The sequence below is a fragment of the Polypterus senegalus genome, chromosome 4 (genome assembly GCF_016835505.1).
Source record: "Polypterus senegalus isolate Bchr_013 chromosome 4, ASM1683550v1, whole genome shotgun sequence".
NCBI classification, from domain to species: domain Eukaryota; kingdom Metazoa; phylum Chordata; class Cladistia; order Polypteriformes; family Polypteridae; genus Polypterus; species Polypterus senegalus.
In genome coordinates, this window is record NC_053157.1 from 199,889,409 (window position 1) to 199,917,080 (window position 27,672).

Genomic DNA, 27,672 nt, shown 5'->3' on the forward strand with positions numbered 1-27,672 from the left:
TCACTTTTTGGAATATATTGCTTACATTACATCACATTTGCTTTCTTCCACTAGAATTCCTCTGACTTTTGCAGACATTACAATCGGATATTACATATATGAGTGTTTATATATATAAAGGGGTCACTGTTACCCCTTTTAATCTCAACAGACAGACGCAGAACACAGGCTAAATACACCAAGAATTTATGTAATTTCTTCCTTTGTTCTTTAAAATTCCAAAAGCACCACAGTCAAAAATAAACAGACAAGTAATGACTAAATATCACAATACAATTCTCTCTTTCCCCCACCACATCTCCCAGCAAAGCTCCGTCCTCCACCTCCTGACTCCGGCTCGCTTGCTGGATCTTCAGCAGTCCTTTATATAGTTCTTGACCCGGAAGTGCTTCTGTTCTTCCTCCCACGTGATTTGCCAGCACTTCTGGGTCAGAAGGAGAATTCAAGTTTTTCATCAGCCCAGAAGTACTTCTGGATTTCCGTCCTCATGACACGACAGTACTTCTGGGCTATAAGGCAAGCACAACTCCCCTGGTCCTTCCATAGAACCCCCTGGCGGCACCCACAGCACGCAATAGGGCTGAGATAGCAAACTCCAAGTCCAGGGCACCGCTATACTCCAGGGGAGCTGCCATCTAGCGTCTTGGGGGAGGCAGTGTCCAAAAGTATCTGCCTTCCCCCATCCTTTCATTCTCGGGGTGTTTCTGATTAAGCTGCCGGCAGTCCATCACAATATATATATTGTAAGGACCGAGGGATAGAGCATTGTTGGGACATTATTTCCCCCAGGACGTTCAGGGGTAGCCCTACTGGGTTGCTGAATCACCACAGCTTCCCGCAGGGTATGTTGGGAGTTGAAGTTTGGAGCATCCCTGTTGGGTTCCATGGACACTGAAAGGGAGTGCTGCAGATACAATGGAGCCCTTTGAGGTTGAGTTTCCACCACACCCAGAAGTGCTGCCGGAAGAAGGTTAGGGAACACCTGGAGTGCGCTATAAAAGGAGCCACCTCACTCCAGTCAATTAGCCATAATTAGGTAAATTAGTGTCAAAGTTTGCTGGAGGAGGAGCAGAGACAGAAAAAAAGGAAGAAGAAAGGACTATGTTAATTTGAGCAATTGGTGCTTGTACTGTGCTGTGTAATGGGAAGCAAAAGAAAAGAGCTTACTCACTTAAAGTAAATAATAAATAGTAAATATATATTGACTTACTATTATACTATCATAGTGAAAACCCCATGTATTAAATATGGGCTTAATGGTACAATGGTAAGCCTGTCTGTTTTGATTCTGTCATGTGTTTACAAGCCTCTGTTCACCAGAAATGCTAGTCCTTACATCCCTCTTTTTTGTGCTTCCTGTTTCCTCTGTTCATCAGACATCCCCTCTTGTGCTTGCGACGGATACTTTATCGCATATATATATATATATATATATGTATATGATATATAGTACCTGCCAAATAATGCAAAGAGTGCATGACACATGTTTCACCCTAATTGGGGCTTATCAGTTGTACGCACTTTTGCTCCCCCTTCGGGGATCGAATCACAGATGTCAGTAGCCAAGACAAAGATTCAGAAATTGAGTCTCTGTAACTGGTTCGCTTACTTATACACACACACTGTTCTTTATAGGTTTGTAGGAATATATTCAAATCCAATTTCTGGGGTACAGGTATTAAAAACCTAGACAAACAGCATTGACTGCAAAGCCTCATCCAACAGTGGATGACAAACCAGTCCATCGCAATGAATAGAAGAAGCCCAGGACAATTCTTTGGGATGTGTAAGGAAAGCTGTGATCCAGCAAATCTCCATACAGATAAACATAGAACGTACACATTTCACACAGACAGTGAGCCATGATTTGAATCCAGTCTTTTGGAACTATACATCAGCAGTACTAACCATTGAACCACCATGCCAACCGTATTACTTTACAGTATTCATTAACATCTCTTTAACTGTATTAATTTTAGGTTATGCTGTTTGACTGGAAGTTGAGATAACCCCAACAATGGTGGTATTGTCTGCAAACCTTATCATTCTTATAGTGCTGGTAAATGAAATCCAGCTTTTTTTATATATGATGAATAAAGAACTAATGATAAGATACAACCCAATGGGGCATCCTGCCCCTTTGATAGAGTTGGGGAGAGATGGCATCATTCCATTTTACCATCTGCTTCTGTTCAAAATATATTTTTGCAGCCATGATAGCAAACTGTGATGTAAAGTGTGTAGCAAAGCCTTTGGTGGTGGGTTGTCCATATACCGTAGAAAGGAGAGTGAACTTAGATAAAATCTTATGTTCATATCAGCTACAAAACTGTACTGTACTACTGCAGTTGTCATACTGTATGTCTTCTTCATAAACCTTGAGAAGGATATTTTTTGTTAAAATTAGAGTTGTTGTGAATAAAGAGGATCTAGACATTAATTCTAGATTAAACTAAATGTTGAACAATATCACAAAGCCTCAGCGGTACTGAGTTGCCACACATCTATTTACTTTATACACAAACCGGTATAGGTCTAAGTAAATGTAAGGCAGGAAGATGGCTATCTATTGCTCAAATATGTCCAATATGATAGATTTTAAGGGGACAGGTTTGTAGTTCTTGATGCAACACATAGATAGATATCTTTGAAATAGACATTATAGTTGACCTCTTAAGATGGTTCTTCACTTTTGCTGGTTTAACTGAGAGACAAATAATATCAAGAAAAATAGTAGTGAGAAACACATTTCCGCAGTTCTGCTTGATGAAAAGCTCCCAGAATGATAAAGTTGGCTAGAGACAGGCCCTTTGTTGTCTCAGTACAGTCTATTGTTTCATGTTGTTTTATGAAATTTATTTACACGTTTTATTAATACATTTCTTAATTACTGTTGCATTTAATTGTGCATAAGTTCCTTGTTAAAAAAAAACTAATTTTCCAGGTTGTATTTTTTTATTATTTCATCAGTGGACCTCTGACGTATATTACAACATTTCTGATGTCCAAAATCAGCCTAAACTGTTTATTTTCAGGTTGTTAAAATCTCTTCTGTAATTGAGCATCCTTGTCTTGAACCTAAGAAAATAAAGATATATTCCTGCAGCCATGAGTGCAAACTATGATGTAAAGTGTGTAGCAAAGCCTTTGGTAGTGGGTTGTATTTATAGAAAGGAAAGTGAATTTAGATAAAATCTTATTTTCATATCAACTAAAAAATTTGCGATTGAGTATATTTGACACTTTTTACAGTAATAAACTGTTTAAAGAGAAAAAAAATCACCTACAAAGGAAAAAGCATTGGCTTTGCTGCCAGTACTGAAGACAAGCTATTTTCAAAAACTTTCTGCATTAAATAAGAACATCTGAAGGTTCACGAGTTCCTTCACCTTTCTAAATTGCCATTTCTTTGAAATTCTTTATTTGAATTATATGATATTTATTATCACTCCTCAGCTCTCCCACATTAAAGTGAACATTGCCAGGAGCGAACTCTCCTCAAAACACGCATATGTCAAAAAGGCATTGCATGGAGTTTGATTTAGGAGATATACGCTTTTGTATTAAGAGAAAATCTAACAAGAAAGTTAAAGAAAATGAGTGTTATATTCTATGAAAATAAACACATAGAAATCCAATTCTCATTCCAGTGTTATCAATAGGTTATGGTGGCCTAATTTACTAAATACCTAAAAGATTAAACTTCAAAATTATACCTTCAGTTGATGTCAATATAAGATTCCTATTTAATAAAAACACATAACATTCCTAATGCTCCCTAAACATAATACAGTTTGCATCAGAAGCTCCAGACAAGTCCAAAAGGTTATCATATTTTTGGAATGCAACTTGAAAGTTTCAGTTTTATATAACACTGAGAAATTTGCTTTAGTTCAGTTTTTACAGTATACAACAGGTGTGAGAACTTCAGAAGAAATAGTTTCTCTTTTTGAGGTGTCAATGATAAAGTGCAAAGCAATCTCAAAGGAATTCCAAGTTCATTTATTTCATTTTATGCAAACACATCTGCCACTGCTGAGAGCTGATTCTACAATAAAATAATAAAAAGAGGATAGTAGACATCACATAGTATGTGTGTACCAAATTTCAGGTCAATAGTTGAAACGGTTTGCGAGCTACAGGTGGTTTAAAATCCTGGACAGACAAATGAACAGCACACAGTAGCGTATTATATAAGAAGATTAGAGTATAGAAAGTGGAGAACATTAAAGGTTAGTTATAATTTACCAAAAGCAGAATGGCTCACCAAGTTCAACCTATATGTTGACTGAAAACTCCAAAATACCTAGGCTAACATGATAAATCATATTTCCAACACTTTTTACAGTAGCCATCTACTTTTTCATTGCACCGAATCTATAAAATTGGCTAATGCTGGGTATGTAAGAAGAAATAAAACTTCAGTAAATGACTGGTCAAAAGTGACTCAAAATAATGTTTTCCTGTGGTATAAACTGTCACCTACATGGTGCACAAAGTGATCAGGTTATCCTTTTTGCCAAGACAAATGTTAGCTAAACCAATTATCTATCATTGACTCATTACACACATTTAGGCTATGTCCACACTACTGCATCTTCATTTACAAATGCAGTTTTTAAATAAAAGCAATCCTCATCCACACTAGTGTTTTCAAATCATCTCTGAAAGTATCTCTATCTACACATATGACACATATCCCTACTGGCCATATGCACATCAACAGAAAAATCCTTCAAGGGGTGGTAATGCCACCAGCCATGGAATTTATTGCAGAACAGCTGCAACCAGTAAATTATTTGCCTTTTGCATATGTATGCAGCATACAGACTGTACAAAAAACAAATTATATGCATAAAAGTTGGATTGAAAGCAACTCCTCTATGTTTGCTATAACAGAATATGATTTTCTTCCATGAAGGGTAACCAACCAAGGAACAAGACAATGCAATAAGCAGGACTGGACTAGTTAATCAGCAGGGAAGGACTAGTTAATAAGCAACAACAGATCAGAGCATTATTAAAGTGTGCATTTTCAAAACTCCACTGTTCACCTGTTCACAATGCCACACCCAGCCAGCATTTCAGAAGTATAAGGCTCTAGAAATCTCTGTTTTAGGTGTTAAAAATGCAGGGATAGCATTAATGAAAGGAGAAAATGGAGACTAATATCTGCATGTTTTAACGAAAACAAACAGAACCTGCCCAATTTTCCTCATCTCCCACCTTCCTCTATGCTAGAAAAAATATTGATCAGTTTCGATGACTCAGACAGCATTTCTGTAATATATAAAATTATTTTACAGTCCCTTTCAAAGATCCAAGAGGACAATGGGAAAATGATCTCTCACTCAACATATCAGAAAAGGAGTGGAAGGTAGCAATGCAGAGAATTCACTGCTCCACATGCACAAAGCATACAATTATTCAACTCAAAAGTATATATCGAGCACATGTCTCGCTTAAAACTGTCCAAAATGTTCCCAGGTCAAGATAAAACCTGTGAACGCTGCAATCAAGTTCCAGCCTCACTGGGTCACATGTTTTGGGCCTGTACCAAGTTAAAACCATTCAGGACAAAACATTTTAAGTGCCTTTCAGACGGCCTTGGTGTCACAGTCTCTCCTAACCCATTAACAGCTGTGCCTGGTGTTCTTCCAGTTTGGCTTAAAGTGGAGAAGGACAAACAAACTGTGATCGCCTTTACTACACTATTGGCATACAGACTTATTTTGCTAAAGTGGAAGAATACTAACTCTCCTCTTTTAAGCCAGTGGGTAACTGATGTTTTATATTATTTGAAATTGGAAAAAATCAAATTCTCAGTTAGAGGATCTGTGCTGAACATTTTCAAAACCTGACAGGATCTAATCAATAATATTTTACAATAAGCTCTTAAAGCACTGAAGAAATAGATTCTTTTTCCATTTCCTTTTCTTCTCCATTTATCTTTATCCGCTTATTAAACTCATCAATTTATTTATTTTTACTAGTTTTAAGTTTTACTCCGTTGGCCATGCTCTCTTTCTCAGGAATGAGGGTTTATTTGTTTTCAGTCTTATTTTGTGTAAAAATTGATCTATTTGTATGGAATATTACAATAAAATTAACAAAATTTAAATAAAAAAATTAAAAAAAAACATTTGGACAGGGCCTTTGTTTCCATTGGAATTTCTTTGTAATGCAAATAAATTTAATCAATTAAATAAATTTACTCTTATTATTCAAATGCAATTTGAATATCTGTTCCAATCACATCTTTGATGGGGAGCAATCGGCCCAACTGGGTGAACCCAGAAAATGACCATTAAACCTGTAGAGAGAGAGTTAAAATGGAAGTTTCACAGATTTCAGAATCCAATGTGAAGTTTTCATGGTGTGAATTAAATATTGCAATATTTTCTGTTTGAAGGGCAGCATAATGACAAAATGCTTAGTGCTGTGACTTCCCAGATTCTGTGTCCAGTGTTCAAAACCTGCACCTAGTCATTGCCTATGTGGAGTTGGCACATTCTCCATGTTACAGTATAGTAAGTTTGCTCTGCTTACTGTACCTGAGTTGCCTCAAGGCTTGAAGTTCTATAAGACATGCCTGTATACAGTAGAGAACTGAAATGGGATCAAAGGTAAGAACATTTTTGAGACATTTTATCTGAAAAGCTGTGTCATGATGAAAAACTTCACTTCATGATATTTAATTGTAGTGCTTACAATTTGCACTGGTGGTGATTATATGAAAACTGCATTGTGGACACGGGAGAGTTTACATATCCTTCCCCAGGAAACGTTGATAGAAACGTTTGTGCCAAAAATCAGAGGTACAACTGAAATACACTCATTCATTGTTTTTTACCATAAACATACCTCTGAAACACAGAAGCCATTTTTTCTGAAATCAGAATATTTTTCATTTTGAGGTGAATGTTATTTGTTAAATTTTAAGGTTTTTGTTCCATTTTTCATTAAGTGCCCCAGTGGCTCCCACTGGAAGCTGCTTGAGGAGAGATGTTTTTCATTTTTAAATGATAAGTTCTGCTTCAATAAACAATACAGGTGTCCAGAGCAAATAAATGTGCACCACAACTGTAAAAAAATAAAACTTTAAAAATGCCAAATGTGCATTTTAAGGATAACAAAAATACACATTTCCATTTGCATTGAGGAGTTGATCAGTCATATAGAGTTGTTCAGATTCAGACAACTTATTGTGAAGAGTGTCAGTCAGTCATTTTCCTTCCCACTATATCCTAACACAGGGCACAAGGCAGGAACAAATCCCTGGGCAGGGCGTCAGCCCACATACACACAGCCACTAGGGACAATTTAGGATTTCCAAAGAACCTAACCTGCATGTCTTTGGACTGTGGGAGGAAACCGGAGCACCCGGAGGAAACCCACGCAGACACGGGGAGAACATACAAAGCCCACGCAGACAGGACCCGGGAAGCGAACACAGGTCTCATTACTGCGAGACAACAGTGCTACCACTGTGCCATCGTGCCGCCCCTATGAAGAGTGTGATATATGAATAATTACAAAAGGCAAAACAATAATATAATTTGTTTTTCTTTCATAGTTTAGAACATTCTTTCTTTATTACATATTGGTAAGCAATGTCAACATTTGTAATTAAGTGTGAACTGTGCTTGTGTTTCATACAAAAGTAGACTGTTCTGATTGTCTAGCAGGAGCTAGTTAAGTAGTGAACTGTCTGCAATGCATTATCAGTTTAACTACATCTGATTTTCTGTATAACCAATGTGTCATGCCTCCTTCAAACCAAAAGGAAACAACATTTGTACAGTGTGCCCAGCACGGGGTACATGTTCCCGGAGACCCTGTGCTTTTTAGAAATACATCTCATAGTTTGAACCTACTGTATATATACTGCTCAAAAACGTTAAAGGAACACTTTTTAATCAGAGTATAGCATCAAGTCAATGAAACTTCTGGGATATTAATCTGGTCAGTTAAGTAGCAGAGAGGGTTGTTAATCAGTTTCAGCTACTTTGGTGTTAATGAAATTAACAACAGGTGCACTAGAGGGGCAACAAGAGACAAACCCCAAAACAGGAATGGTTTAACAGGTGGAGGCCACTGACATTTTTCCCTCCTCATCTTTTCTGACTGTTTTTTCACTAGTTTTGCATTTGGCTATGGCTGGTGTCACTACTAGTAGCATAAGGAAATACCTGGACCCTACAGAGGTTGCACAGATAGTCCAACTTCTCTAGGATGACACATCAATACATACCATTGCAAGAAGGTTTGCTGTGTCTCCCAGAACAAGGGAATGGATGAGAGGGCATGGAGGAGATTCCAGGAGACAGGCAGCTACTCCAGGTGAGCTGGACAGAGGCATAGAAGGTCCTTAACCCATCAGCAGGACCAGTATCTGCTCCTTTGGGCACGGTGGAACAGGATGAGCACTACCAGAGCCCTACAAAATTACCTCCAGCAGGCCACTGCTGTGAAAGTCTCTGACCAAACAATCAGAAACAGACTTCATGAGGGTGGCCTGAGGGCCTGACATTCTCTAGAGAGCCCTGTGCTCACTGCCTGGCACCGTAGAGCTTGATTGGCATTTGCCACAGAATACCAGAATTGGCAGGTCCAACACTGGTGCCCTGTGCTTTTCACAGATGAGAGCAAGTTTATCCTGAGCAAATGTGACAGATGTGAAAGGGTCTGGAGAAGCCATGGAGAACGTTATGCTGCCAGTAACATCGTTCAGCATGACTGGTTTGGTGGTGGGTCAGTGATGGTCTGGTGATTCATATCCATGGAGGGATGCACAGACCTCTACAGGCTAAACAATGGCACCTTGACTGCTGTTAGATATCGGGATAAAATCCTTGGAACCACTGTCAGACCCTGTGCTGGTGCAGTGGGTCCTGGGTTCCTCCTGTTGCACGACAATGCCTGGCCTAATGTGGCGAGAGTATGCAGGCAGTTCCTGGAGGATGAAGGAATTGATACCATTGACTTGCCCCCATGCTTGCCTGACCTAAATCCAATAGAACACCTCTGGGACATTATGTTTCAGTCCATCCAACACCACCTGGTTGCACCTCAGACTGTCCAGGAGCTCAGAGATGCCCTGGTCCAGATCTGGGAGGTGATCCCCCAGGACACAAGCTTATGGGGGCCATACAAACTGCTGAGTATGATTCTGAGTTGCTGCAATGAAATTTCGGCAAAATGGACTAGCCTGCCACATAATTTTTTCACTTTGATTTTCGGGTTGTATTTGAATTCAGGCCTCTGTTGGTTGATAATTTTCATTTCCATCAAACGATGTGGCATCCTTTTGTTCCTAACACATTACCCAGTCCATATCAGTATACATATCCAGCATGATATTTTTCCCATTGAGATCTAATGTGCTTCACAGTGTTCCTGTTATTTTTCTGAGCAGTTTATATATACTCCAACAGTAACCCTGGTGGAAACATTAAGAGAAGAGAAATATGATACAAAAGAAAGGAAATATTTAACTTACTTTAAACTGCAGCTTTTGCTCCTAATATACATTGCAGTACAATCTTTATACATACTGTGAGGTTTTTAAACTCTTTTGGGACTCCCTCGAACGGGACGACACATAAAATAGTGTCCCGAGGTGTGATCACCACATCTGTGGGAAACTGTTTATCTGTTGCCGGGACAACCGCAGGCTCACAGCGCTGAAGCAGCTTGCCGCAAAAGCAAATCCAAGCCAACCACGATCTCGCTATAAGTGCCTGTCAGCAATGGGTGATGCAACGAACATTATAAATACAGGGAACTGTATTACTTGGCCACTAACCTGGCCACAACCCTTCCTGATTGCTGTGTCTGTGTATAGGAGAGTGGTAGATCCCACCTCAGTAAAAATCCATGCTGTTCCTGTTTCAAGCCGAATAAAGCTGGTTTTGCTTCTGTACTGTGACTCAGCCTTGTGTTTTGGGGCACAAGACAGTTACTCATATGTCACAATACAAAAATAGCCAAAGAGAAGCCATTGTAAGGGTGCAATTCTCTTTTGATTCTTCCTTGGGGGCCATTGATGACTGAAGTTCCATTTGGTGGAGCCATTCTTCTTGGCATAGAGTAGACATCAAATCTGTGCTAAGGGGTACCTGACTAGACACGTGTAATATATTCAGTGAATTATTTGTTACAAATACGAGGTATGCATAACTACCAACTGAGCTATTTGAATTAACTATATATGGACTGTGCTCTTCTAAGATCCCAATGTTTGTAAGTATCTGTGAACCATGCATCTTTTCTAATCTCTTAAGGTCTCTTCCTGAAAGAACTGTCCTTGCTTAAGCTGCATAAATGTATGCTAAACATAATTATTCTCAGAAATCACAATATCAAATATCTCTTTTTCAATTCTGGATACATAGAGTCAGTAGGTTCCCAAAGTGTATGCACACTATTTGTATTTTAGTAAGTTATCCAACTGTTCTTGGTGACTTCACTACTTACACTGACACAGTCTTGAACTCCATAGCATCCAGACTTTGAAATGACCTCCCTAAATTAATGTGATCAGCTGGCTCAATTCATTCTTTTAAAAAATAATTTAAAACTGATTTGTTCAGGAAAGCATTTTAACTTACCCTGACATTATCACCTGCTTTTAGTTTTCCTGCTTTATCTATATGCTCAGGATAATTGGTGTTTGTATCACAAATTATGTTATTTGTTCTGAGGTTTCTGTAAGTATTTTGTATTTTTGTATTATTTTCTGGTTTATTGTATTTTATTCCATTTCAATGCTTTGTACTTCTCTTAATTTCGTGTTTTATGCAGATATTTTTTGTATCCAATGTTACATATGCTCATATGGTACCTTAAATATCAGACAACAGAGTGAGAAGACTTATTCTACTTTTTCCAAAGGTTCCTAAAAAACATTTGTAAAATTTGCTGCCTCACTTCCTGTTTTATGTGTGGAGCACACACCAATTAGAACACAACATTATTGCTCTGGTTTAATTTTTCCACAATGTGTTTTGATTGCTTTTATCATTTTGCAGTGCTCACCTTTTGTGTAAAATGGAGTCACAATTGCAATTATTTATTGCAGTCTGAGGTGATGACAGTATTTAATATGCCATGGAAACATTGATCTGTAATGATCACTTGATGCCACTGATATATTGCCAACTGCTACTCCTGCCAATGGGGAAGACATCAGAGATACTTAAAATCCAAGACTGAAAGGATTTAATCATTTTATTAGACATAAACTTATATTGTATTATAGAATCCCCAAGAGATGTTGGGCAGCCAGTTGGCACAGGTCTCCAGAACGTACTGTGTCTGTATGTGCTAGTGATTTGTCTATTACATCTGACTGGAGTTTTTGTTTAAGTCTCCACTGTTGTCAACTGGCCATATCTGAGTTATAATATTAATTGGATTATATTGTCATACTGTATTGTGTTGATGAATTTCATAGCCGCAGTGTTTTATCATTCATTCATTCAATTTCTACAGCTTATGCAAAACCAGGTCACATGGGAAACAGTTTTAGTGGGAACCAATACGTCCCTTTCCCCAGCCACACTTGCCAAATCATACTGTTGGATCCCAAGGCATTCCAGGGCCATCCGGGAAATATAATCCTTCCAGAAAGCCCTTGGTCTTCACTGCTGTCTCCTTACAGCTGATCGTGTCCGTAAAACCTAATCAGGGAGGTGTTCAGGGTGCATCCATATCAGAAAACCTGAACCACCACAATTAGCTTCTCTCGAAGCAGAGGGTCTGCAGCTCTACTCTGTACTTCACACCCTATGTTTAAGGGTATAATAATTATAATTCTTTGCATTATATAGCACCTGTGGTGGGTTGGCACCCTGCCTGGGATTGGTTCCTGCCTTGTGCCCTGTGTTGGCTGGGATTGGCTCCAGCAGACCCCCATGACCATGTGTTCGGATTCAGCGGGTTGGAAAATGGATGTATGGATTATATAGCGCTTTTCTCACCACTTAAAGTGCTCAGCAATTGCAGGTTAAGGGCCTTGCTCAAGGGCCCAACAGAGCAGAGTCCCTTTTTGGCATTTACGGGATTCAAACCGGCAACCTTCCAATTGCCAGTGCAGATCCCTAGCCTCTGAGTATATCCATAGACTAAAATGCTTATCTGGAGTCTCTTCACTGTTATAACATATAGTGATACAACAGTAAAAATAACAGGAAGATATTGTAGCAGACAGAACACAGCGTTCGTTCAAATGCACAAACTTATTATTAAGCTTCTGTTAATGTGGGCTACTGAGCTCCTGAACAATTTTAGCTTTTTATTTTTTGTCAGCTTCAAGTCTTTTGACCAGCTTCTTCTGCTCTCTATCTAAAACCCAGCACTTTAAAGTGCACAGGAGGAACTAAGGGTGGGTGTTTTAGGAGGAAACCTTGTGGGTCTAGCCTTTGCAGCACCAGATTTCAACAGTATTCACTACAAACATTTTAATGAGTTGTCCTCAGATGTGTGTTCTTCTTTGAGAAACAAGTATGGCTCCACAAGACCAGTCCAACGATATATGTAGATGAACTAAAAAGAACAATCAGATTTTTCAAATATCATTCCAAGCAGCCTTTCCCCTGCCAATAACCTCTTTCTTATTTCTACAGGTCCAAGCTACCATATGCCCTTTAACAAGAATGTATTCATTTTTACCTCATTCTCAGATCTTCTTCAGAATCAAAGTTGGACCTAAAAGTATTGCAACAACAGGGTAATGACTGCAAGGATACTGAACATTTGGTGTAGAAATGCTCCCATTGCGCTTTTACATTTCAAGGTGTAGCTATGCATAATGGAGATACTGAATCCTGCAGCTCCTCTCTCAAGGTGATATACCAGTCAATTGAACTATTCCATGAAATCTGAAATACTCCCAATTTGGCTGATATTTCGCCCAAACCACTAGTATGGTTTAAACTTCATACAACAGTATCTATGCAAGTAATCAATGATCCACTGCCAAAAGGTATTAACATTTTACAGCTGATTACAACAAATGCATTTGTAGCCCTGGCAGCTACAAAACACAATGGCCTTATTATTCAACCGCCGACCTGGTTACCTGTCTGCTTTGAATGTTCTTCAAGATATATTGCTGCTTTGCAGTACGGAGATTGTGGGTTCGATTCCTGGGTCCTGCCTGCATGGAAAGTTCTTTGAGTAGTAAGAAAAGCACTATATAAATGTAAAGAATTATTATTATTAATTATTATTATCATTACATGCTCAGAAATTAAAAACTTCAGAATATTTTCATAGAAGATAAAACAGGAGCAAATTGAGCAGAGAAGGAATCTACCTGAGGTACCTGGTACTGGGAGGCATAGAAGCAGTAATAATAAATGTACACATGAACTATCAGAAAAAAAAATACATACATATATATATATATATATATATATATATATATATATATATATATATGTATATTGTGAGATGTGGCCAACTTGTCGCCAATCCCGGCCAATGCCCCCAGGCCGCCAGATGGAGCCCTCCCTGCAGTATGGAGGTGCCCCGAAGACCAGCAGGGAATCATGGACGATGTCATTTTTATTCTCAGCCCTGCTGGATACCTCAGGGGCCGCAAGAGGGTGCTGCAGGGAGGACCGAGGACTCATTTGTGCCCTATGACCCGGAAGCTCATCATAGGAGGAGCGACGGGCTTCCGGGGTGAAGAAAAGAACTTTTACCTGACCCGGAAGTGATTGAGGATCACATGGACTGGGGATTGAGAACACTTCCGGGTCAGGGATTATAAAAAGACTGTGGGAGCTCCCAAATGGCGAGCTGAGCTGGGTGGAAGGGTGGCAACGCGTCTGGGAGCTGGAGGATTGGTTTATAGTGATTATTGTGTGTATTTAATGAGTAATGTGGTGGAGAGTGTGCTTTGTGCACTGTGGAGAATTAATAAAGTCAGAATTTGGACTTTTAGCTGGTGTCTGGAGTCGTGGACAGGGGTTCAAGGGAGCGATAGCGCCCCCTATCTTCCACAATATACACACACACACGGGACATTCAAAACATTTCTATACATTTGTATTTTCATTGGAAACGGTGAAGGTGGGAGGAGTAGTAATTGTGCATTAAAAAGCTGGTAAGACACTGGGTAAATTGCATCACAAACAAAGGTGACTATGTAGAAAAGTGATGTAATTTGTTTTTGAAATTCTTGATAAATAGAGTTCAAAAAAGTGCAGTAACTTTTTGAACGTCCCTCGTATATATACAGTACAGTTTGAATTACAAATGTGAAACATGAAATGGCATATTGCTTTTGGTATATCTACCGATCCTAAATTAGGGTACACAAAAATAGAAGAAAAAATAATAACAAAAAAACAAGTAAATGAAAAAGGATTGGATAAATAAATCCTGAAGTTTTAAGTAATCCGATATAGGAAAAGAAAAAACTTCCTATATATCACTTCCCTGTTATAAACATATGCAACACGTGAAATCTTCTGAAATTACTCGGAAAAGGTAGAAGGCTTACTGGGACTATTGTCAAATATTTATTTATCTATATGACTTCAACACTGCTTGGCACTTAGGATAAAGAAATTATGATACATCTTTAGAGTCGTGTGCTGGGTAAAAAATTTGTAAAAATACATGAATCTCACAATACCTTTTAAAATAAAAAGTAATTGAGTAATAAATCAGAGAGCTTTTTTGCACTATTTATTTTTTTATTTATCTGACAAAATGTTGTTCTTAGTTCTAGAGCTGCACATTAGTGTAGCAGGAATAGCACGAAATTAAGGTTATCCCACAGGGGAAATTGCTGACTATTTCCCTCTTGCTTACAACAACTGAAAATGATGATGATGAGCAGCCATCAAGCCTGAAAAAGTGAGCAAGGTAATGGTGACACTTTACTTACCACTCATTTCCATCCCTGGCATTACAGGACAACCATGGCTCTAATGAAATACTAATTAAACTTATCACTCCAGACTTTACAGGTACCTACTCTACTAGCAGAGCTGCCATCTGCTTTATGAAAAATACTTCATTTGAATCTGGCAGAATGTACCATCCATGCAGCGTTCTCACCTAATAAATGAAAAGAACATATTTTTTCATACTTTGTACTGACATTTTTTACCAGAGATTATGAAGGAACTAAATCTTACCTACCAACTAGACCCATCATTTTGGGTGGACCTCAGTAGGGCGTACCCATCCTCTCAAACTGCTAGGCTCATCAATTAATAAGAAAAGTACAGGTACTTGTAAATTCACAAAGAATTAAGCACCCTTCTAGCAACCATGTTTACATTTTATGATAAGATTGGTTATGCACCATAGTAAAAAAAAAGTCCATAGAAGTTTCATTGTACATTGTACACATAATAATAAATGTGAATTGAAATGATTATACTGCATTGTATTTTTATTGAAAGCCTTTTTTAAAGCATAAATCCACTATTGCCATGTCATGTCTTGCTAGTGTACAATATAAAAAAATATTCATAAGAAAGCAGTGTATGGAGAAGCTAGCTGATGTTCTACAAACCAATTATCGATTTTTTTTCATATATGATGTGTCATTCTTGCCAATGATAAAGAAATAAAAGAACTAAACAGAATGTTTTAGAGTAAAAAAATTAAACAACCTTGATGTCAATCAATCTGTAAATACATGCAGACTTTATGTAGAACCTGGTGCTGTGAGGCTGAAATGACAGCCCATTCTTCTTTACCAAAGCATTTGTACTAAACTTACTAAAGTTCAGCTTTATTAAACTTGAGTGAATCAGCATTGCTAAATTGGCCCTATAATGTTTGTGCATGTGTGTATGTGTGTGTGCATGTGCGTGAGTGACAGACTAGTGCCCTTTCCAGGATTGTTCCGGCCTTGCATCTGATGCTTGCTAGGCTAAGGTCCAGCTGGGCAGCAACACTGCCTTGGTTAAGCAGGTTAGGATGTTGGATGGATAAATGGATGTGGGGCTTGAAGTGGGGAAGTACACACCGATACGCCATACCAGCTTTCTCCCAGTCAAGCAGTGCATGTATAGTATACCTACAGTATAACGCCTGATCTGTACTTATTGCTTGCTACACCAGCTCAACCTTCTTTCCCACTGAAGAACACACTTGCTTTATCATTCCAGCTCGAACAGGCAGTATCTTTTTTACAGTGAAAGAAAATATATGATCACAAGTGTGACTTGCTCTGTTATTACTGTCCAGCTGTCTACAGAGCAGAGAGAGCAAGGGTACCGGGGGGGAAGATGAATGGTGAAGTCAGCGAAGACGCAGAGCTCACAGCAGGTCTCCTTTTAAAACGACTAAATCTCACAACAATATTTTGCCTTTTGTTTTTTCCTTCTTAGAAGGACATGGATGCAATTAATGTGCAATCTCAATACTCAATAATCCAAAAATGGATATAGAGTATCTGGCAGGTTCTAAGGCCTTTTCTATCACAGATGGATGTGGGGTTCCACTTGGACAAAGTGTTTTAAAAATGTATAGAAAACACTTCATTTTTAAACACAGTTCTCTGTAACAAATTAATACAGGTTAAATCTTGTTATAGTGAATACCAAAGTAATGAAATTTTCAGAATAACTAACACTTTTTTGTTAAACATGTTTTGTTCATGTTAAACACATCTTTTAACAAAATGTAAATGTCAGTAGAACAAATGTTTTTTTTTTTTTTAGAAAGAATGGCCACCGAAAATAATAATGCGTTGCAAAAAATGTAAAAAACTAAAAAGAATTGCATTTATTTTTGGCATAAAAAATTACAGTTTTAGTAAATATCACAAGTATAATAATGATACAAATAGTAATAGTAATTATGAATAAAAATAATATGAAATGAACAATAATAATAAAAATAATAATACAATAATAATAATAATACTAATAATAATAATACTAATGATGCCAAAACAGTATATAACTTCAAATTGAGTCCTTTGTGTGGTAAATCTTAAAGCACGGTGAAAAACACAATTCAACGTCATAGTTGGGACAATAATAGTGTGTTTGTTTTCAAATTTTCTTTCCAGATTTATCAGTTTTTGAATAGCACACTGCACAGGTACGAGTTGAACTCTGTTTTTTTCTGTTGGAGGTATATAATTAATAAAATGTCTACCAATTAGATGTTCTGGATTGATCCGCAATGTGCTGAGTCCACCGCATCTCTTTAGCGGTAGTGTGGACAGTGAATGTGCGGCAATGATTTGTTCTACAAGCTGACATGTAAAGTTTGCATGAGATACAGTTTTGACAGCGTTTTGTTTGTATAAGAAGAATGCATTCCAAATGCACTTCTCCACCAGATGAAGAAAAATTTTTTTGTAGTATTTCTTTTGTTGCCTCTGCATAATGGAATAAAAAGTCAATTTTTGATCCGCATGATCTACGCAGCCCATCGTGCTATTGTAGTTGACCACAGCACAAGGCTTTGTAAAATGCTTGTTGCCTTTTGCTTGTAAAGTGACTGTAGCTGTATCATGTACAATGCTAAGAAGACAAACATCTTTCTTGTCTTTCCATTTCAGCGCAAGCACTTTACCCTTTTGCCAACCTACTTGTGCACCTAGTTGTAATTTAGTTCTTCCAAAATCGTCAGGCGTGCCACGAATGTTGGGACACCCTGTTCCATATGGGTCAGTCTTTCTTTGCAGCAAGATGTCAAATAACTGGTGAAATATATAAAAATTGATCGTATTTTCGTTCAGACAGTGTCCTGTTCCCAGTGTACAGAACCAAATTCCAAATGTATCCTGTTTTAAATTCACAAAGCTTAAAAAACTTTATGCCAAATCTTGCTTTATTTGACGCAATGTACTCTATCCATGACAGTCTGCCCTTATAAGCCATGAGACTTTCATCGATGCTGACATCACAGTCTGGAATGTTAACTCTCTGATATTTTGCTACAACAGCCTAGTGTATCTCCCAAATTTGCTGGATGGGTATTCTCATCAAAGTCTTCATTGTTGATAAAGTGGAGATATTTCATAATTAGTTAAAACCTGCACTCAGACATAATTTCTTCAAAGAATGACAGCACTGAGAGCACTTACACAGCCTCAGTGATTCTCGGTTCTAACGCTTGTAAAACAAATCATTGCCGCACATCCACTGTCCACACTACCGCTAAAGAGATGCGGTGGACTCAGCACATTGCGGATCAATCCAGAACATCTAATTGGTAGACATTTTATTAATTATATACCTCCAACAGAAAAAAACAGAGTTCAACTCGTACCTGTGCAGTGTGCTATTCAAAAACTGATAAATCTGGAAAGAAAATTTGAAAACAAACACACTATTATTGTCCCAACTATGAAGTTGAATTGTGTTTTTCACCGTGCTTTAAGATTTACCACACAAAGGACTCAATTTGAAATTTTATACTGTTTTGGCATCATTAGTAGCACACATTTGTACAGTTACCCAAGTGATATTCAGGACTAATGCTAAAAGTACAGTTTCTGCAGCCCGAGTAACGCTCGGGTCTAACAATAAGGAGGTTAATGCTGTGCCAACACTTTCCGTGCCAAGTCTCAGGAACCCTGCAACAGGCTGTCTCAAAGAAAGAGACAGTCTGTAGCAAAATGTCCGGTCTTGGGCAATGTCGTTGAGAATGTAGGCAAGACATCATTCACACAGCCAAATTTTGAGTAAGTGCTCCACCTAGCGTATGTGTGGGTAGTTGTGTCGTGAGTGGATACTGTACTGTTCAAGTTTCATAGTGGTTTTCAAAGTTTTCTTTGAGGTGAAACAAAAAATTGAGAAACAGCATCCGTTTATGCTGAAAGAAAAATTAACAATCCTGGACAAAGCTTCAGGAATGAAGAAAAATCACATGGAAAAAGCATTTGGAATTGCACCTTCATCTAACATCTTGTTTCATCCTATGTTTTCATACGTGTATTTCTATAAAAAAAAAAGTTACATCTAGCGTCTCTTTTTCATTCTGTATTCATATCTGTATTTCTATACAAAAATGTTACATCTAATGTTTCATTTTCAAATAAAATATTTTTGCAGTTTAAGAAGCTCTGTTTTTTTATACAGGTATTGTCAAGCTTGGGTAACAGTGTTGCACGAGAGACAGGAAGGTGAGTCCAGGTTTTAAAGGAAAATACAAGTACTTTATTTCTGTATAGAGAAGGCAAGCACAGTCCCAAGACTTCATTCAGAATAGGAGCTGTTACTTCAGCATTCAAGCACACAAGATAGGAGCCACAACATGGCTAAGCATCTTGCTTCAGCTCTAATCTTCAGATTAGAACACCAGCAGCTCAGAATTACTGCTGTGGCAGATGCAGCCTGGAGAAGAGAGATCAGGAGAGTGCAAGGAAGAGCAGGTCAAAGCCTGGTGTTAAATGTTCTAAACATCGTGTGGCAAGTACGTTACACAGTAAGCTCGATCCTGCAGAGGGGAATCAATTACTTTGCCATTGGTTTACTGTTTACCAGATGCAGTAGAGCAGCTACAGATGCCATTATAAATGGCGAATTGCTGGTGACCCCGGTCACAATACATATTATCCATATTTCCCCCATGTTCATTATAACAAAATTTCCGTTATAAGAAAATACTTTTCTGGCCCCATGAGTTTTATTATAATAGGATTCCACCTGTATTTACCATGATTGTTAAAAAATAATTTTGACATATACTGTTGGTTTGGATGATGATTCTGCTTCCAACCTTGTTATCCATTTTCATTCCTCATCTTTCATTTAGTGAAGTTTCAGGTGTAGATGCTAAAAGTGTTCCATCTTTATTTATTCTGTTTTCACTTTTTAACATATAGAGATTTTTGGTATTGGCTAGTGTTAGAAAAAAGGAGAGGCCTGAGCCCACTGTATGGAATCACAATGTCAGTCAGTCATTCTCCAACCCGCTATATCCTAACACAGGGTCACGGGGGTCTGCTGGAGCCAATCTCAGCCAACACAGGGCGCAAGCAGGAACAAACCCCGGGCAGAGCACATACACACACAACCACATACCAAGCACACACTAGGGACAACTTAGGATTGCCAATGCACCTAACCTGCATGTCTTTGGACTATGGGAGGAAACCAGAGCACCTGGAGGAAACCCACGCAGACACGGGGAGGAATCACAATGTTTTATGAAAAATAAAACAACATAAGTATCCAATGGTAAAAATCCATAATAATTATAAACAAAAATGGTTAACTGTGTTTTAATCACAGATAATCTAATTTTTAAGAACAAACCATACTTTCATGATTAGTAGTAGCAGTAATGTCACATGTACAAAGTACATTAAAATTCTTACTGACCAAAATGCTTTAAGCTCACCTCACCATGGGGCAATTGTGGCTTTAAACGCTTCTTTAGGTCAGTTCTGGCTATGCCAGTAATTACTTTTGAGATCAGTAATGAGTCCAGAAAGTCTAAGATTACCACACTGCAATGGAAACTTTATTTTGCTGAGTGTGTGTTTACTCTTATATACCATAAATGAGCCACAGAATCCCCTGAATTGTTTGCCTTTCAAGTGACCTGCTGAAAGAATGAGGCCTTTTTAAAGGGTTCTGGGCACTAATCCATTTTTGCCTTAGCAACATGGTGACAAAACTGAATGTAAAAACAGCTAATGTCCTGGTTTCTCAAGACTCTGTGAATGAATGCACAAGTATGCAAGGGAACATCTGTAAAAAAAATACAAGGCAGAGGCAGAGAGCAACATGCAGGTTCATTTTGTTGTACAAGGAGGATTGTATGGTGGAACAGTAGTACATGAATTCTTCACAGTCGCCTTGTGAGTTCTTCCTCCAAGTCCCCAAGTTTTACTCCTACATACCAAAGACATTCTTGCTGTCGACTGCAAATCTGCCCAAAATAAATGAGTGCAATTTTGTGCCTAAAATTGTACCATGATGCATTGTTTACTTTTGCAGGGATGGTTTCTGCTTTGTAAACTCTACTACCCTGTGACCCTGAAATAGAAAAAATGGGTCTGAAATTGGATAGATGATATACACAAAGATACATTTACTTAATAAGGACTTCCACAGGGAAATGATTAATGAACAACTGACAAAAATTATGTTCATGCTATATCAAAAAAGCTAACAACATCTGGTTATGCTAGCATATAGAAAACAATGGTAATCTATCCATTCATCCATCCATTCTCCAACCTGCTATAACCTAACTACAGGGTCACGGGGGTCTGCTGGAGCCAATCCCAGCCAACACCGGGCGCAAGGCAGGAAACAAACCCCAGGAAGGGCGCCAACCCACCGCAGGGTGCACACACACACACACCAAGCACACACTAGGGGCAATTTAGAATCGCCAATGCACCTAACCTATAGTGGAGAAAAACAATGGGAGTGACTGCAAGCTTCTTTACAAGAAATGGAGACCAAGGGCTGCAAGGTATAGCCCTATCCATTGTATCCACTTCATCTATAAGGTGCAATGTGTCCACCCTTCTACTAACTCGGTTTATGGTCATAGGGTCCTGGTGTCGATCCTGCCAATACAGAGAGCAAGACAAAAACCATCAATGGATGGGACTCTAGTCTGTTGCAAGACACGCAGACCCATGTTCACTCATACAGGACTCCGGTTAGCCTAACATGCATGTCTTTGAGATGTGGGAGGAACAAGTAAGTAACAAAAAATACCCTTAGACACAAAGAGAACTTGCAGACTCCACACAGATAATAACTGGGTACAGGTTTTGAATCAAATTCAGAGGAGCTGTGATAATGAAAACAAACTTTTTTGTTACATAAAACAAAATAACTTGTATATTAATGAAACTACAGAACACGTTATTGCTTGATCAGTTATTGATTTCAGAAAGAATATCATATTTAATTAATTACACATGATTTGATGCTAACATAGTATATGACATCTCAAGTTAGAACTCAAAATGTTATGTACTGTGTTAACAACAGATTACTAACTTACAAACAAATAAATAAACAGTAAACGTCTAAAAATAAATTTGCTACTTGAAAGTTTAACCTTTCATTTGTCGATCTTTAGAGTGACATGTAAAACATGTAATAACGTTAATGGTGCTTTTAGGCAGGCGCACTAACTGCTGGGCCACACCACCACTGTTGGTGCAATTTACATTCACTGGTAACATAACATACTCAAATCAGCAGCAGAACAGACACCAGACCTGATCAACTGCAGGGCGCACTCATGTACATATCCACACTTAAACAGGGCTAATTTAGAGTATCCAATTAACCTAATGCAGCCATCTTTGGAGATGTTAGTGGTACAAATGGACTTCCCAGAGGAAAAATCGAGCAGACACAAGGAGAGCGCACTAATTCCACATGGACTACCAGCAAGGCTTTTGAATCTGGGATGCTGGATCGATGAGGCACAAGTACTATTTACTGTGTTATCAAGCTACCCTGCATTAGGTAATAACTTACTTAATGTTCAAAATAAAATGTTGATTTTAGAGTGATGTGCATGAAATTAAAAAATTGTATTTCTATCATAAATTTTAAAAGTGGCCTAGTAACTCCCATATATTAAACTAAAGGCACTTTGAAGAAAGTCTTTTGGCAAAGTAGATGGGAATATAACACACAGAGCCTGATTAAAGTTCACCGGTAATGGGGTAACAAGCTGGTGCTTCATCCATGATTTGTAGAATATACCCAGATTTCAGGCTGCCATCTGTTTGTTTAGTGTACCAAGATGTTCACTACGATGCCTCCTTAATGGCAAGGCAATAAACAAATCCAGAGCATGAACTGGTGGCTTTCGTCACGTAAGCACTGGTCAGTACCACCCCTCTTCTTGAAAGGCTGCTTGCTCACATCTTTGGATGCATTTAAAAGAGATGTTTTATTTTTAGACAGCAAAAGGGTCAGAACATATTACAGGGCCAACAGCGAGTGTGCGCAGTGAGAGCAAAGGAACCGATCCACACAGAAACTGAGTGAGAGAGAGAGAAATAACGGCCCTCGCATTAATTCAGCAGATGGAATTTAACAAGAGTAGATTTATGTGTTTGTCAACCCCTCTGGCATGTGCATTCCTCTTGATTTAGGGTCTTACTTCTGAATGCAAACTTTCTACACAAGAAGGGTGTGTGTGTGTGTGTTTCTGTTTCCTTGCTTTCTAAAGGAGATATAACGACACCCACTGACCAGAACTCGAACAACACTTGGATATCAGCAGTCCATCTGTGATTACTGTGTCTTGTTTACATTGAAGGCTTTCAGGACAGAAAAACCACTCCGGTGTTCAAATATCTTTGTCTGTCGTACAGACGAACCATTAACAATAGCAGTTAGGTGATGAAAACTGCAATTCCACTTTTTCTGACTTGACATCCTTATCTTGATTTCTGATCAGCAGTTTGTGTTAAGAAAAAGAAAATCCAGCCAATTTGGTTTTGTCTTTCTTTTTCAGATATAAATACAAATGATCATGCATTGAAGCTTCACTATGCTGCAGATTGTCAAACCCTTTAGAAATGGTAGAAAAATGATTCTGTGCATAACACATAAACTGCAAAAAGATGTACTGTACATACATAGTGCACCTATCTATCTATATGTTGTGTATTTATATATCAATCAGATTGATGTTCTATTAATAAATGCATTTGTAACATTACATCTGCCCAAAGTTTTCAGGGCTCTTTCCAAACCTCCTTATATTGTATATCAATGTTAATTGTAAAATGTTAAAAGAATGCACATATTTGTGCACCAGCTTTTCTTTTTTCTATTTACATGCACATACACACACACACACACACACACACACACACACGCACACACACACAGGCGCACACAGAGGTAATGGAAATTTATCAAACAGAGCCATTCTGCTCCAGTCCACCCTTACAAGTCCTTTTTCTCTTCCTCTACAATTTTGTTAACGCTGCACTGAAATGATACATGATTAACTGGATGTGACTGAAATCAAAATGGAGAGAAACTGTACATTAATTAACCGTGCGTCATAGAAGTTGTTTCGTTTCAGCATGCAGTCCACACAAATTCATTTTCAAACAGACTGTGTTTAACTTTGGAGCGACCAAGATGATAACCTCTGTTATACTCCATGTACACTGTTTACCATTAAACATAATAAAACTAACTTATTTCATCGCAGAATGCCAGCATATTGTCTTGTGTAACTGAGGAGTCTTCAAGCTTGTTTTTGGCAGCAATGCATTTCTGGACCCAAGACAAAAAAACTGGCAAAGCTGAAACGTAGGCTTTAAAATATGGAACACGATTTGCTCCAAAGAAGCTGAGATACACAGATTCTTTAATTGTGGGCGGCTTCATGAAAAAAAAAAAAAAATCTGCTTTCAAAGTAGTCAAATGCAGCCTCAGGGGAACACACTTCGCTTTGTAGATTATGAAATATAACTGCTAACTAATCATAAACAAAACAAAACAAAAACAAAATCACACACACACTGTGTTAAGAGTTAAAATATTTGATAAAGCTGTTTATTTCTGTAGTGAATTCAATTTCTTTAAATTCTGCACTGCAGCATACAGAAAATAGTGTCAAAATATAAATAACAAAATTCAACAGTGTTTTCTTTAATTAAAAACTTCAGTTAAAACTGGCAAATTTTCTATTCTTATTTTTAAAACATGATCCACACTCTCATTTATTCGCTTTCTCTCTCACGCTCTCTCTCTCTCTCTTTCTTTCTTCTCAAAACAATGAACATTTTACAACACAACTTGGAAAAAATTCATGATTATTATTATCATTATTATTTACAACATCCTGCCTTTTGGCTAACAATGCTTAGAGCTTAATTGGAAATTGACTCCCAAATGTAGAATGCAAAAAAAATACAATTATGTTATACAAAGATCCAAAAAATACTATTAAAAACCCTTATTATAAATGTCAGCACTATATTTATAAACTGCAAATGTTGACCTTTTACAATAAGTACAAATCTGTATTTATCTGAAAACAATTCTGTTGAGGTAGCACCCTCTTAAGTCTGTTATATTAATGTTAAAATACTGAATAAACATTACACACTTTTAATATTTATATATATTTATATATATGTACACAATACAGCAAATTTATTACATTTTATTCTTATTTCAATTAAAATTGTATTCCTTTGGTAAACAAAAAAAATGTATGAAATGTGCAGTCCGGCTAGTATCACCTTTCACTGTATTATTATTTTTTTTTCTCAGTACATTCACTACATTTTTGCATTTTTTTTTGGATTGAAGTTGCACATACATAATGCCAAAAAATAATAATAATGCATCGTTTAAAAAGCTTTTTTATATAACATTCAATAATTACATTCGTGCTATATTAATTTTTTTATGTAAAAAATGTAAATAATTTTTTTAATGTGTGTGAGTTCCTGGAAACATAATTTTATTGTGGTCATGGCAAACATAACCCTCCCCACCCCCAAACTGTTCCCACTTGCTTTAAGTTTGCAGCAACCTAAGTAAATACAGTGACTGATAACAGAAAACAAATCTGCACTGCTAAAATAAAAATAAAAAAAATACTTGATAAAGCAGTAAATTAAAAATACAGTGTTGATCCTCCCTTCTCCTTTGCTTGTAAACATTTCCAGTACCTTTTTGTCTCTGTTATTCACTGTGGAACATTAAAAAGGCAACAAAGGAAATAACATATATCTGTAAAGATATGCTGAAATGGAAGTAGCCCCGTATGCTGGAAACAACCCCCAAAAAAGATCCCCCACCCCAAGTGCTCCACGGAAACTAATTTGGCAAGGTAACTACACCCAGGGTTATGTTACCCAAACTGGCCAGTGCTTGGAAGAGTACCATTTATGTAAGGTAGCTTTTTTTCTGATTCTTGTAGTTTAATGCAAATTGCTTTCAGAGATTGAAATTGTGTAAAAAAAAAAAAAAAAAGATCTACACCTCAAAGTCGTATAGATAATTGATTAAGTCTACTGTAACATTGTGAAATAAAAAACACGCACATACACAAAAATATCGGAACATTTTACAATTCTACAATTCTTTGCTTAAACTTTGGTTCTTCGATCAGGAAAATGAGACAAGTTAATGAAATATTACAAAAATGCCTAGGCTAAGAAGATTAGTACAAATGTGTATAGCTCCTTAACGAAAAGATCATAAAAGGAAAAATGAAGGTGCTTTATGATGTTTTCCTCAGAATGTTGTTACTTTTAACAGTCGAATAAAACATCTGCACAAACTAACGGGCAGCAAGCCTTGCACAGGAAACGCCCAGGGGGAAACAAAACAAAACACTGAAGAAAACTTACAAAAAACGGACTGGGGTTCTTTTTCCCTCTCTCTTTCTCTGTTTTAAGTGATCAAAGTAAGCGCAGCAAACAAACAGAAGGAAAGACAAACAGGAAGGGGGGAGCGCCGCAAATTCAAACAGTCGTCTGCAGAAATGTTCAGTGCAATTTCCCCGTGCGATCGGGTCTCTCTCTTTCTCTCTCTCTCCTTAGAAGATCTTCAGTCTCTTGCCGCCCACCGCCCTGCCGCCCTTCAGCTGCCGCTGGGGTGGTTGGTCTTTGGACAGCGGGCAGTACTTGATGGTGTGCGCGTTGTCGCCGTTAGCGCTGCATAGGGGGCATGTGTAAGCCCTGAGGATGGGGCAGACGACCCTCCCGTCGGGCGTCTTGAGTACATGAGAGCCGTACACTTCCTCCGGTGCGCCGTTATTCCGACAAAACACGCAGATCTTCGGCTCCTGTTTATTCCTGGGCGCAGGCTTGCGCATTTTCCTCTCCACTCCGAAGAGGTCAAAGCCAGCGAACGCCCCCCCGAACCCAGACTCCCTATCCTGGGGCAGGAGGATGCTGCCGCCGCCCCCACCGCTTTGGTTCTGAAAGGGGCTGAAGATAGAGAAACGTTCCTCCAGATCGAGGATGGAGGTCGGCGGTGGGCTGGCCGAGGAGGAGCAGCAGCAGCAACAGTCTAAGTGGCCGGCTTCGCCGCTGCCCCCCAGCAGGCAAGAGCAGGAGCAAGGAGGCGAGTCGTCTAAGCCCAGGCTGGCCTTCAGAGACTCGGTGATGGAGTTCGGGCTTTGAGGCGCGCTGTTCTTGTTGTTATTGTTCTTAGTGACCAAAGTAGAAAGTCCCAGGTAGTCATTCCAGAAATTAAACGTGTAGTCATACGAGCTGCCTGTATTAATATAATTATGATTTAAAAAATCCATTGTTCCGCTTAGTTCGTGTGGGCGCTTTGTTAGATAGACGCCACAGTTGTGTTTCTATCCAGATTGAGAGCTTTATTTTGTTCTCGTTTTTTTTGTTTTGATTCTCTTTTTCACATACAACTCTGCCGTTCTGTGGCTTTCTCTCTGCTTCTGAAGCGCTAGGCATACAATCGGCTGTTTTTAAGGCTCCTGTGGGATGTATCGCTTCAATGAAGGCGGAGCTCTGTCCTTCAATCCAAGTTTACGAGCGGCTTGATGAAAATTCTTTTCAAAAGATGCGAGGAAAACGCGGGGCGGATTCGCTTGAACGTGAACTCGAGGCGGCGCTAAGGAACTGCGCTACAGAGGCGCTCCGCATTGGCGGCCAAACTCCTCCTCTGCCCCTCACACGCCCCCCAACTGCTCTGCTGAACGAGAGAAAACAAACAGAGCTCCTCTACATGCGTAATGTAAAAG

At 38.4% G+C, this 27,672-nt stretch overlaps 1 protein-coding gene across 1 annotated transcript; it reads right to left on the bottom strand.

The window, feature by feature from the left end:
* Positions 1 to 24,471: 24,471 nt before the first annotated feature.
* Positions 24,472 to 27,386, bottom strand: nanos1 (nanos homolog 1). The gene has a single exon (XM_039751863.1). It carries the CDS (start codon positions 27,214 to 27,216, stop codon positions 26,500 to 26,502), a length of 717 nt encoding a protein of 238 aa, XP_039607797.1. The 5' UTR covers positions 27,217 to 27,386; the 3' UTR covers positions 24,472 to 26,499.
* Between the last annotated feature and the right edge of the window lie 286 nt (positions 27,387 to 27,672).